At 52.9% G+C, this 13,227-nt stretch overlaps 3 protein-coding genes across 3 annotated transcripts; 1 reads left to right on the forward strand and 2 right to left on the reverse strand.

Annotated features, from left to right (window-relative positions):
- Window positions 1-21: 21 nt before the first annotated feature.
- N7500_007534 (putative MATH and UCH domain protein) lies at window positions 22-3,808 on the reverse strand (the record flags this gene model as incomplete). The annotated part of the gene is made up of 4 exons (XM_056678678.1): window positions 22-598; window positions 658-1,372; window positions 1,430-3,508; window positions 3,571-3,808. 4 exons carry the CDS (start codon window positions 3,806-3,808, stop codon window positions 22-24), a joined length of 3,609 nt encoding a protein of 1,202 aa, XP_056533678.1.
- An 853-nt stretch (window positions 3,809-4,661) lies between these two features.
- On the reverse strand, window positions 4,662-5,883 carry N7500_007535 (deoxyhypusine synthase; the record flags this gene model as incomplete). Its single annotated transcript, XM_056678679.1, has 3 exons — window positions 4,662-4,736; window positions 4,792-5,592; window positions 5,665-5,883. 3 exons carry the CDS (start codon window positions 5,881-5,883, stop codon window positions 4,662-4,664), a joined length of 1,095 nt encoding a protein of 364 aa, XP_056533679.1.
- Window positions 5,884-6,668: 785 nt separating this feature from the next.
- N7500_007536 (MYB DNA-binding domain protein) lies at window positions 6,669-13,086 on the forward strand (the record flags this gene model as incomplete). The annotated part of the gene is made up of 3 exons (XM_056678680.1): window positions 6,669-6,682; window positions 6,895-11,047; window positions 11,116-13,086. The coding sequence occupies 3 exons, from the start codon at window positions 6,669-6,671 to the stop codon at window positions 13,084-13,086; spliced, it is 6,138 nt and encodes a 2,045-aa protein (XP_056533680.1).
- Window positions 13,087-13,227: the final 141 nt, after the last annotated feature.

Here is a 13,227-nt window from a genome sequence, read left to right on the forward strand (position 1 = left end):
AAAGACACACCAAGTACCAGCCTATGCCCGATAAATCTTGATCACCTTCTTGACCTCTTTGCGGCACATTGGACACAAACTCATGAGGTTCGCACAAGTCACACAGGAGCAAAGGTGACCACACTCGGCAAAGACTGCATCCATTTCCTCGGTGTAGCAGATTTGGCATAGGTCCAACTCTGCATCGGCCACCTCCCAGTAGCTGATGCCCTTACCGTGGCGTTTACCATCCTTGAAGCCGCCAACATACTTGTTGCCCGTTGTATTCTCAACATAGGTACCTTGTCCATGGCATACATCTTCGACCCAATCACCATCGTACCAGTCGCCGGTGGGGTAATTTAGCTTGCCTTGGCCGTGACGCCGGCCAAAGATGAAGTCGCCTTCGTATACCATGCCAGTGCTAGAGATGTGCTTGCCTCTGCCATGGTGATAACCCTTCAAGAAGTAACCACTGTAGTAGTCGTTTGTGAAGGTAGCTTCAATGGTCTTCATGCCGGTGAAGCCTTGAATTGGATGCCCGCGAGAATCGGCCCACAGGTACTGGACCAGACGGTCAGGACTGGTGAACAATCCCGAAGAAGCAAGTTGAGTACGTCTGCGTTTGTGTTAGAACCAAAGAGCTGACCTTCAAAACCAATACATATGTGTACTTACTTTTCTTTGGTCAACTTATCCCCGACGATGAAACATGCGCCGTGCGGAGCCACCACGTCGTCGAAGCTATCAGCAGGCGAGACCGTGGTGACGGCAGCACCGTCGACTCGTTTCCAGATGAGAAAGTCTTGACGGAGGGGCCGCTGTAAGTGGCGTCGGATGGAGGCTTTGACGTTGGCATCAAGCTTGGAGAAGAATGACCCCACGGTACGAAGCGCTTGACTGTCCACGTCGAACATTTGAATAAAGTAGTATGTATGGCCAACAGGCAATTTTACCTCAGATTGGACCTGTGTTTGAGGGACAAGCTCTAGTGCAGAAGGCTCAATATCGGAAGGTGATGCAGGAGCGGAACTTGTGGCTTCTGTTGATGGGGTTGCCGTAAGAGCAGCCGTGGCTTGTTGATCATGGGTAGCGACAGCAGCTAGTACCACTTCCTGCTCAGCCCTTTCTGTAGCAAAGGCGTCGTTCTCTAGAGAAAGTGTGGCTAATGGAGGCAATGAGCCATCATCGACGATCGAGTTCACGGGATCCGAAGCAACAGAATCCTCATGGGGAGCATTTCCCGATGAGCTAGCTACGGCATCTCCTTCGGCCACAGATGTCACAGTTCCAGAAGCTTCTTGTATCGAGTCTTCGACGACAAGCTCGTCCGGCTTATCTTCTAAAGTAGTACCCGCAGGAGGGTCTGGGATGGCAAAGAATTGAGCATCCTCTGCTAGAAATTAGCAAGTGACGATGGTTAGAGATAAAGGGCAATGCAATTACGTACCCTCTGAGATGATTTCCATCCAGAACCGTATAGTGTTCAATGATGGATCCAGTGGGACATTCAGATCTGTAGTGCGATCAAATGCCAACGATGATTTAGACTGAACAAAGGAGTTACCAATCTGCCAGAAACGAACCCGCTCGGGACTAATGGGTTCGGAGCCCGAAGATTTCCACATAGCAATTCTTTTGCGTAGTTCAACCAACCGGGATGAGCGGGGAAGAGCCATATACATGACACTGTTCGCCGCTTTGGCCTGCGCCATGAGATCGTAGGAGTCAAACAGGCTGGTCAGCTGATCATATTGGGGAAGCGCATAAACCTCCACCTGGACATGATCCGCAGGCTTGCCACCAGTGTGGTACACGCCTGTTTCATAGAATTGTTTCAAGGTCTCGGGAACTTCCCAAGGCCCTTGGGGACCAGGCAAAAGCTCGGATATCATATCGCCACGGATATACATTGCCACGACAGGTACGTCATGGCCCTTCTTATGATCGACAGTTTGGGAAGGACCAAGTCCAAGGTGTGGACCCATGGCTGTTTTCTGTGTCAAGCACTCCACACGGTTGTCACTGCCATCGTCAAAAGCCAGCCATGTGGTCCCCGGCCCCGCTGGGCGAAGGATGCTAAAGAACTTTCCAGAGGTGCGGCGACCACGATGAACAATGTAGCCATAAAGGACATACTTGCTACCCTGGCCATCAACTACCCAAGGAGCCAGATCCAGCTCCTCATCCAGCTCCACTTTGTCATACCGCAACTGCCAGCGTTTGGAATTGTCCAGAGTATGACGGCCGAATTCAACATGAAGAAGTGATGGAAGCGACCAACGACCGGGCTTAGCACTCAAGTATCGAGTGACGGCCTCGGAGGTAGACTTGGCTTGATCAACTGGCACGTAAATACGCGAGTTGAAGTCAGTCGGCAACTGGTTCACAGTTGCTTCGCCATCAGAAGACGGACTATGTACAACTGGGCTGTCAAAGAGGTGAGCGAATTGTTTGCCGGCATCCGTTCCTTTCAGCTCCAGCTCCATGGTGCGACGCAAGCGCTCCCAAAATTCCGACACATCGCTCGAAAACTCGTGCAGATTGCGCAGAGTGGTGGTCACGGCATCCGTATCGACATAGCTTGGGGAGAGTGTCCGGCGGCGAAGCTGCCACAGAAGCCTTTGCAGAGCGTCACATAGAGGTTTTGGCCTCGCATCAGCATTTGTGAGATGTTCAAGCACGTCGATATCTTGAATGATCTTGCAAAATGGCGCAATGTGCAGCCACGAGGCAAGTCCAGCTACCTCTGGGCTATGATTGATGATCGAGTCACCCAGAGGTCGATAGCCGGTCAAGGCCATGCTATCCCAAGTTGGCTCGGAATCACTTGGGTGCCACCAAAGGGACTTGGTGGGGTCATTCACTACACGAATGTACGCATCAAATGAGAGGGTGTCGTTGGTCAGGAGGGCACGATGTTGACCCCGCCGGCGTGAATGGATTTGATCCCATGGGCCGTGGAAATATGTCCACCCCCAGTCCAGGTTGTGTTTATTGAATTGATGACAAGAAGACTGCATCCAACCAGTGCGTGGTTCTTGTGGGTTGTATACAATGACACCGACCTGTGCGGGCACACGCCAAGAATCCGAGGGTCCATGATCAGATTGGGAGTTGTTCGTGGTCGCAGGATATTGAGACTTGTAGTTCTCGAACCATGCTGCCGCGTCATCTGTGGCCGCGGTTTTGATTTGGATCTCCGGGGTATTCTCATCCAGCAAGGCATCGGCTGGGCCACGACGAACCGTAAATTCCATCTCTGGAAGCTTGCCCTCTGAAGCGGGCATTGTGGTAGAGCATTCGAGGTAGACGCTCAACGCGTTGACATTGTTCCCCCGAGGATAGAACTTGATTCTCCACCAATAACCCCCGACAAATGCTGGCGGGGAGAGAATGACTTTGTGCCGATTGGGGTTCTCGGGGGTGCCCCGAACACCCTTAAATGTCCACGTAAGACGGGCTTTTTCGGTAGGAATGTATTCGGGATCTCCCAAATCCCGAAAGAAATTTGTTTCCCAATACTTGTCTGTTATAGGGTCAATTAATATGAGATGTTCCGTGATCTTGTTTTACCAGATTGACACCTACGATCACTGGCACTGTAATCCGAATCACCGCCGTCAATCTCCTTCATCTCCTCTTCATCTGGGACCGTTGTGTCCTCCTCGTACTCTGCCCAATATGCATGTTCCAGCTCTTCTGAGGGCAGTATTGGCGCGGGCTGAGTTGAACGTGATGATTGGGGGGATTGGGTTGAGTCGGTTTCTGTATTCGTTCTCACCGTATCCTCAGTCTCGGAGACTGTCACATTGGGTACGGGGTCCATTTCCTTCTAATTGGAAACCCCCAAAGTTCCAATGGGTATACAAACAGACTCTCGAGGTCCTATAAAGATAAGGTCTTATCGGATAAGAAGAAGGTTGCGGCCCCGGAGTGGAGAGAAGGGGTCCGACCCTCGAGGGGAAAAAAAGAACGAATTGTAGGAGATATGAGATGAAGTAAAGAGGGGGGAAAAAAAAGGAAAGAAGAAGAAAAGAAGAAAAGAAGCAGAAAATGAGTTAGAGAAGAAAAAAGAAAAAAAACGAAAAAGAAAAAAAAAAAAAAAGAGAAAAACAAAAAGATAAGGGAGCGAGTCCGGGGGTGGCAGTGGGTCTCGGTATGAACTAGGCTGGATTGGATTTGGATCAAAGTACCTACGGAGTACTTGATGTATAGAAGAAGTACCTTGTAGATATATATGCATATAGGGCTAAAGCCCTCGGATCAGCTGATTATCTATCTAATGGACCTATATACTTCCCATAGGGCCATATTCTACAAAGTCGGTGTGCTGAATCCCCACAGGAATATCCTGAGCATGTGGCGAAATCGGCTTATCGGGATTTCACCCCCTTTCCCGAGGTCGCCACTGAGTCTTTGAATCCCTGGGACTGGTTCTGTTTCAGGCACAATAGCTAGAGGCACATCAGGCCGATCACTGATCATACTAAATCTGAGAATCCCGCTTGTACTCCGTACAGATTGTAGAAATTCTACCAATCCCTCGGATGATTGCGCGATCTAGAAAGGCCTTGACCTCAGATGGATCACTTTTCGTGGATACTGATTGGCTCTTTGGAACCATTGCTCGACGGGTTCCCGCATTGCTTGGGAACCAGTTGCCGAGACTCGAAGTGAATTTAGTTTTGTCGTTCGGCACGAGCAAAGGAAGCAGCTACAATCATAGGAAATACTGCCGTAGCCTCAGCATAGACCTAACGAATGATCGGTGTTAGCTCGGCCCACAATGGAAGAGGACATTAGACCCACCTTGACAGATTTGGCATCCGCCTTGATCTTGCCCCAGCTCACCGCTTCATCCGGCCGTGCACCCGCATCACTGCCGTCGAACTCCTGTGCGGTATTCACATACACTGCGTGCTCGGCCCCATTGCGCATCAGGCATGCATTGGCGATGTGGTGCTTGACCACCCCACCGCCCAAGATGATCATGCCGGCACGTGTCGCCCGGACAGCCATTGTGTTGATACGGCGCACGTCGTCCACAATATCCACCCGGAGCCGTTGCGGGGAGGATTTGAAGGTGTGGAAGTAGAGCATGTCACCCAGGGATCCATCCGTCAGGGCGGGACAGAATACAGGGATTCCATTCCGGGCCGCCCAGTACAGAACTGAATCCTCGTGGTTGATCTCACGACCCAGTCGCTCGGTAATGCGACTTGGCGTCCAGTGAACCTCATCTTCCTCATCCCCAGTCTCCCGAGCCTTAATCTTTCCAGCCTCCTGTTCTTCCAGCATCTTGTCCAAAATAGGCACCACCCAGTCTTCGAAGGCACAATAGTTATTGTTGGGCACGAGAAGGTTGCCAATACGGTTGAGGCCCTTAGCACGAAGTCCAGCACCGGGAGTCGAGAAGGATCCAAGATATGTGGGGGCCAAACATTTGATTAAATCCTCTTCCACACCCCCAGCAGTCGTCACAATGGCGGACACATGGTTATGCTTCACCAAGTAGCGAAGAGTGTCACGAAGGCCGGACGAGATCAAGTTCGATGTATAGCCGAGGAAGATGGTAGTTTTGTTTCCCGTTTCAGGATCACGGAAGGCGCGCTAAGAAAACGGAGCATTAGATTCCAAGGGTTCCAAGATTCAACATTGAGATGTTGCAATCTTTGGGCATACCATTTCATTAATAATTTGAGCAGCCTCCGCGACCGCACTGCCCTGGAAACCGGTATGGGCCATGTTGTCCACCATCTCTGCGACGGTGATATCTCGTCCCTGAAACTTATCAAAGTCTATGCCGCTCACTATATGAGATCCCTCTGGGACTGGTTGTGAGCTCTGGAGGACGGAGTCCGTCACCGAGGAGGGGACTGCGGAAAGTTGCTGGGCGCTCATATTTGCGATGAGATTGGGAAGGAAAGGAAAAAGAGATAGGTGTAGGTCAAAAGTCTGCACAAAAAAAGGTTCTTAGAATGAGACAAGAAAAGATGCCCAAATCAAAAGAAGCTGGGTTTGTAGAAGGGAGGGGCAGTTGATCTCTTTTTTTTTTTTTTTGGATTTGGCGGGGAATGCATGAGTCTGGGCCTTGGTGCCTTGGTGCCTTAATGCCTGAGTAGTTAATGCCTGCTTGCCTCAGGCATGTGAGTCCTCCATGCCGATTAACCATTTGAGACTCTCTGGAAGTAGATTTGAATGATTAAAGCACTACTTTTGCTATCTGCTCTACTATCTACCTAGGTACCATTTTTATGTCTATGTTCACCTATGTGCTGATATTCATGTACTTTATGTATACATAATGTACTCCGTACCTGAATAGAGTTAGCAGGCACATCCACCACACTAGCGTTCAATCGGGTTAGTGCCGAGCCCCTTGAAGTCTCACGAACTCATCTTCCTATTCCTAACATATTCCCGGATTTCCCTGATTCTTCGATATTACTTTGCATAACGTCCGGCGCAAGGGAGCTCGCATGATTTTGTCGATCTTCTTAACGTGCTAGAGTTTCCTATCTTCCACGGTACCGTTATCGAATCTGCGTGTCACCTGTCAACTTGTTTGGATTTGATCTGAATCTACGTACTCCGTACAGAGCACTCTATCGAGGGAACAAAACAAAAACGTGATATTGGACTTGAGAATTACGCCTTACCCGATCGGGTACCCTCTAATTCTTCATATGGTCCGTGCATTGTCTGTCACGTGCAGACTCTCCCGAGTGTTCTCCATTCTCTGGATATGTGTGTGATGCATTCTGCATTCCAACCGCCTTGGGCTGATTTGCACTGTACATTGAACGTGCTGGAGCGCTAACCCAGTCTATAGCTTCATGATAGCATGACGCGATAATGTCCTCCCGATTCCCCCCATCGTCCGGGTTCAATTCCCGTGACCGTTCTCCGCAGCGATTTGGAGACCGTCGCCCCCCCAGTCGGTCCTCGTGGTCCTGACGACGGACCTGCACCATTTGGCAGAGATCCACCGCGTGGTCCCAGGGCCCTTGTTGACTCCCCTCGGGGTGGTCATTTTGGTGGTCGTGGCAGGGGTTATGGCCGTGGTGACTTTCGTGACCGTGACCCACGAGACCGCGACCGAGATCGCGACTTTCGAGATACCCGAGATGGTCCGCCGTTTCGCCGAGACATGGATCGAGACTGGGTTCGCCGCGACCGCGATTTCGATCCTCGAGACAACCGGATTGGTTTTGGCCGAGGCCGCTCAAGATCACCGACACGCGACTTTCGGGACATGAGGGAGCCCCCGGGGCGCGATTTTGATCTGGTTCGGATGCGACGCAACTCCAGAGACAGTATCATATCTGCGTCTTCAGGTGGCCCAGATGGTCCCCCTCCCAATGTTGGCCATATACACCGAGGAGGTATGCGAGGGCGTGGTCGCGGAGATTGGGAAGGAGGTCGCGGTCGTGGTCGTCCACCTTTCCTCGATGATCGTGATCTTTTCCGTCGCCGTAGTCGATCCCGTGAGCAGTGGCGTGGAAGGGATCGGATGGTGGATCGCGATAGAGATCGAGACATGGACCGAGATCGTGCATTAGATCGCGATCGCATGATGGACCGAGATCGTGACAGAGAGCTTGCACGTCCAAGAGATCGAGATCGAGAACTAGATCGCGACTTGGACCGTCGGGACCGCTTTGACCGTCGCGAAGATTGGGACAACCGAAGACCTGATCGCGAGGACCGTGATCGCCCGGTGGACTTCTGGAAACGAGACCGCCCCCCAAGTCGTGCAGATAGCCGCGCAGCCAGCGGTTCAACTACTTCCTCACATCCCCCTGCGGTACCCGGCCCTGGGCCAGGACCAGCTCTCCAAGATCGCCTGCCTGATCATCCCCAAGTGGATCATGGTCGGAAACCTTCAACCATTCCCAGCATTCCGGCTCTGGAACCTACGCGAGACCTCGAGCGGAACGATTCTGTCGCTGTTCGAGCTCGACCTGATGCCATTAGACCGGACGCTGTTCGCAATAATGCTCCTCGACTGGATGCTCCTCGCCCTGACGCTGTTCACCCTGACGCTGTTCGCCCTGACTCTGTTCGCCCTGACGCTGTTCGCCCTGACGCTGTTCGCCCTGACGCTGTTCGCCCTGACGCTGTTCGCCCTGACGCTGTTCGCCCTGACGCTGCTCGCCTTGACGCTGCTCGACTAGATGCCATTCGCCCAGATGACGTTCGCCTGGGTGCTGTTCGATCGGACACTGTTCGCCTTGACACTCCTCGAGTGGATGCTGCTCGCCCCGAATCTCCTCGCCCCGATCCTCTTCGCACTCACTCTCTTCTTTCGGATGTTGTTCGCCCCGATGCTATTCGACCGGACGTTATGAAGAACCAACCTATCATTCGAAACTCACCACCTCCAGCCGCCCCCCAGGTACCCGCTTTTGGCTCGGTGGCTGCACCCATCACGAATGCTTCAGATAAAGAGTCTTTAGACCAACGCACGGCGCCCAATGCTAGTTTCCTCACAGAGAGAGACCGATATGAAGCCCCGCAACGGCAAGCAGTTCAACCTCCGACAGGGCCTAAGGCAGAAAGAACCGACATCACACAGCCCCTTGAGCCCCGCAGCCGCTTCGAAGGACCCCGAGAGGGTGGAGAGCAGCCAGTTGCGCCTCCTCGCCCCTCCAAACCGACTACCAATCTCCCCGATGTATCACCGCCTACCGCTCCAGCTGCCATGACTCGGCCAGATTCGGGCGTAGGGCCCAGCGAAGGATTTGGGGCCGGCAGGTCGAACTCACTCACCTCTTCCCCTACTTTTACACGGATTCCACCACCTGCCCCACGCGCATCTTCCCGTGAGCCCTCTATGTCGCCACGAATGCAATCGTCTGGCATCCCGACCGGCCCTCGAGCATTACAATGGAATCCTTCCCCGCGTGGTCGTAAGGGCAGCAAGCAATGGGTGCGACCTGGCTACGGCCGAACGCCTTCTATTCCTAATGCACTACCGAAACAAGAGCCTGTCGATGAGAGTGAAGGTGTTTCCCATGCCAGTGAAACCGCGCGACCTCCATTACAGACTGAGATAGACAAACCGGAGAGTGGCGAGATTCTTCCCCGCCAACCTGCGAAGGAACCCTCGCCAGTTTTCCCATCATTAAACCTTCCATCACGGCGTAGTTTATCGGCTGTCGACATTCAAACAAGTGATGCTAATGAACCATCCGAGAAGGTTGGCATTGAAAAGCCCGCATTGATACCCGACTTTGAAGGTTCAAGTGACGAGGAAGATGGGGAGAACATTGTTTTTACCCAGGAGTATTTGGACGAAAGAAAACGGATCTTTGAAAAGGATATGGAGTCACTCCGGGCAGAATTGCCTCTATCACCTTTGGATGATCCGGCCATCGTCACTCTTTTGCTCAAAATCCAGCTACTTGGCATGGTAGCCAACGAACAGAAAGTTGAGCCTCCCCCAGAACCACCCGCCGAACGAGTGTTAGAGCGACCTGTCGATCCTTTGCCTTCAGTAGAGGATGAAGATTCAGCCGATCACCCAAGCACCGAGCGAGTAGTCTCTTTTGCTTCTACACCACCTGAGCACGAACCAGAGCCAGTTGCAGAAACTATAATCCCCCCTGTGGTATCTCCTGATGAGGTTACTGTCGAAAGTCTGCCATTCTTACAGTCAGGTCCTCCAACACCTATCTCAGATATGGATGTATACCATGACAATATTGCGACCCAGAATCGTCTCAGAGACGCGTTCAGCACACGACTTTCCAAGGTGCAAGCGGAGACTTTCAGGAAAAACGCAATCCTTAGGGACGAATACGTGTCTCACTACAAGCTCTGGCGAATGGCTATTTGGGAGCTCGATCGTATGAAGGACAAGAAATCCGTGACCCCTGGCCCAGCTTCTCCCCCAGTTTCCACCGTTCCAACTACCCCAGCGCCAATGCCTGAAGGCCGTGAAAGCCGTCGGTACAAAGGAAATAGTGAGCTTGATTTTCTTAACGCTTTGAAGGCCTCCGAAATCTCCGCTCAAGAAGAGCTTGAACGTCGACGAATCAAGATGGCTACTGCTCGGCCCGATTTGGGCCGTGAAGCGATTATTCCGAATATGCTCGAACCGCGGGAGGTAAAGGCTTGCATCTATAAAGATGTGAACAACACCATTGAGTGCAATAGGGCTCTAGATGTTTTCGGCTTCGTTCCGCCTCCAAACGACTTCACACCGGAGGAGCATATGATCTTTACGGACGCCTTTATGGCACATCCAAAGCAGTGGGGCAAGATTGCCGAATCTTTGCCCGGTCGAAATTTCCAGCAGTGTATCGTACATTACTATCTCACCAAAGAAGAGATTAAGTACAAGGCCAAGCTCAGCAAACGCTGGAGTAAGCGTAAGGGGACTCGAAAAGGTCCACGGCCGAAGTCCAACGCCCTTATCGCAGATTTGAGTGTGGTGAAACCTGACTTGGTCGGTGAGGATGAGCCACCCGCTGTCACAGACACCGGTCGTCCCCGACGCGCGGCTGCGCCCACATTTGGCGAGTCCACCGAGGCAGAAAGTGTGCCAGCTGGCCGTCGGACTCAGATTGGCAAGGACGGTGAACCGGTGGAAAGATCATCTCGGCGTGGTGCACGGGGCGGAGGTACTCGCGGTGGACGGCGCGCGAAGACCACTTCTCAACCCGATCCGAAGGCTCAACAGGTAATGCCACAGGGCAATTTGCCTCCAACTGTATCGCCAGCGCCACTCCATCCTGGAAACGATATGGAATTGGTCCCAGATCATATCATGGAAGGGTACGAGGCCCGGGACCGAGAGCGCGCCGAAAAAGAATCTTTGACCCCAATCCCGCGAGGCAGGGTAGGACGTGGGCGAGCAAAGGAAGGAGTTTATGTCTTTGAGTCTACTGAAGTTGACCCGTCTCTAGCAAGTAAACAGCTTGAGACTGGTTATGGCTCATTGCAGCCAACGAGCTACTGGTCTGTACCGGAGCAACGCGATTTCCCAGGGCTGTTGGCACATTTTGGTCGTGATTTCGAGGGCATCTCGGGCTGGATGAAGACCAAAACAACGGTGATGGTACGTATTGGGTCGTTTCGTCCCATGTTTGCAATTGCTCCACTAGTCGGCTAACATGCATGATACAGGTCAAAAACTTCTATCAACGCCGCCTGGACTCGGGCCAGAAAGACTTCGAGTTGATTCTAACGGACGCAGAGGAGAAGAAGGCTCGCGGTGAGCCCACAGGACCACTTCCTATTCCAAGTGTTGCGCCAAAGCGACGATACGAGGCGACTCCGTCTTCCATTATTCCTCGTCCACTTGCCCCTCATGGGGATCCTATGGCTGAGGCCGATGAAGTAAGATTCCCGAAAGGCAAGCCTGTTGGTCTCTCACCGCAGCCCATGTCTCTGCATGCGCGACCTTCGTCTGACAAGGAGCGGAATGTCGGTCGCTACCAGCCACTCGCACAAGCTTCCGCTGCTTCACCAGTGCCCTCTACTGCGACTCTGATCGAAGAATCTACTCGGGCAATTCGCGCGCAAGGAGGACCGTCTCAGCGCATTCAGGGCCCACGCCTCGGGTATTTCACAGAGGATAGGCGAGACTCTTCAGTGTTGCCCCATACCACTTCACGTACGCAAGAACTACCAATGTCCTCGCGCCATCATGGCTCCATGCCACCGGATATGGCCCGAATGGAACCTTTGTCCGCACAGGGCTATATTCCCGCACAGCAGCCTGCCTCTCTTCTTTCATCGACACACTCACGTCACCAAAGCTCGACGCAAACCCCCGGCTCGCCAACCCAGCAGATAAGACCAGAACTTGACATCTCGTCTGTTCACCGTGATCCTTTTGCCCAAAGACCCTATTACTCGCTCGCAAGTCAACCCATGGGTCTAGCCCAGTCGCCCCGCCCTGGATTGTCGCCAGTGAAGGATGTCCCTCGCCCGAGTGCCACTCCTGCACCCGACGCAACGCGTCAGGTGCCTGCCAAACGGTCCAATATCATGAGCATCCTCAATGATGAACCCGAAGAGCCTCAGCCACGCAAACGATTTGCCAGCGAGCAGGCTCCATCTGGCCCTGGCGCAACCCCGGGCATAAACCCAAGGCCTGTATACCAGGCTGGAGCACCCCCTCGGCACGAAGACACTATCATGTCAGGTATGTCGCAAAAGCCATCTGGTTATGCTCAGCAAAGTCAATATCAACCTTCATCTCGTGGCTACGAGTATCCTGGTTATGGTCCTCCTCATGGTGGCTCGGGCACATCAGCGAATAACGACTGGATGGCACGGTTTGATCCACGGGCGCAACAAACACCGCCGCAACCCCAACCCCAATCACTTCCATCACAGCAGCAACAAAGCGGCCGCCAGGGTTCATATTCCTCGTACGCGGCAACCCCGAGCCAATCTTCGGTGCCTTTGACGAATCTTCCCGCGCCATCCCCAGCGCCGACTCCCCCGCCCACAGGTGCCTCTCAACGATCGGCTTATCCTAGTGTTTTCTCCCAACCCTCATCCGCTCAACCACCCATGGCCTCTGGCTCCCGAGATATGGCTTCGCAATCGACTTCCTATCGACAGGGGTCACCTGGACCGCGTTCCAGTATGGCATATGGATCGCGACAGGATCCACCAACGCCAGCGCAGTCTTCGGCTAGCTTGTATGGTATGCATACGCGTCAGTCTGCAACGCCAAATGCAGTACAGTCACACAGCTATCAACAACATGTGCAAACAATGGTCAGTGGGTCGCATCAGCCGCAACCCCAGCGCTCAACACCTGTCAACTTACCCGGTGCTTCTTCTTCACAGTACGGACACAACACCCCTCCTCCCCAGTCCCAGGCTGGCCGGTCAATGGCATCGCTGGCGAGCCACGGTCGTTCATTCACGCCTCCATCGGCTCTACATCCCTCTATAAGCGGAGGCACCATGGGTAGCTATGCTCCCTCCCAGTCATCCGCATCTGGATCGATACCGCCACTCCACCAACGACCTCCAGGATCGCTTAATGACACTGTCTCCACCCCAACACATCACCGTGTCTACAGTCATGGGTCAGCTCAAGGTGGACTGCCGCCCCCTTCGCAACCTCCTCGATAGGGTACCATGTTCGGTTGATTTGAATGAACTTCATGTGGAATGTAAGACCGTCACGGGATCGGTTGTACATTAATTTGTCGTTCTTTTCTCTTGTTTAGCGTCCTGGCGTCTTTGCCAGCGAGGATATTCATTTGATCATGG

The sequence above is a fragment of the Penicillium coprophilum genome (genome assembly GCF_028826855.1).
Source record: "Penicillium coprophilum strain IBT 35676 chromosome Unknown utg000004l_segment0_segment0, whole genome shotgun sequence".
In the NCBI taxonomy this organism is placed as follows: domain Eukaryota; kingdom Fungi; phylum Ascomycota; class Eurotiomycetes; order Eurotiales; family Aspergillaceae; genus Penicillium; species Penicillium coprophilum.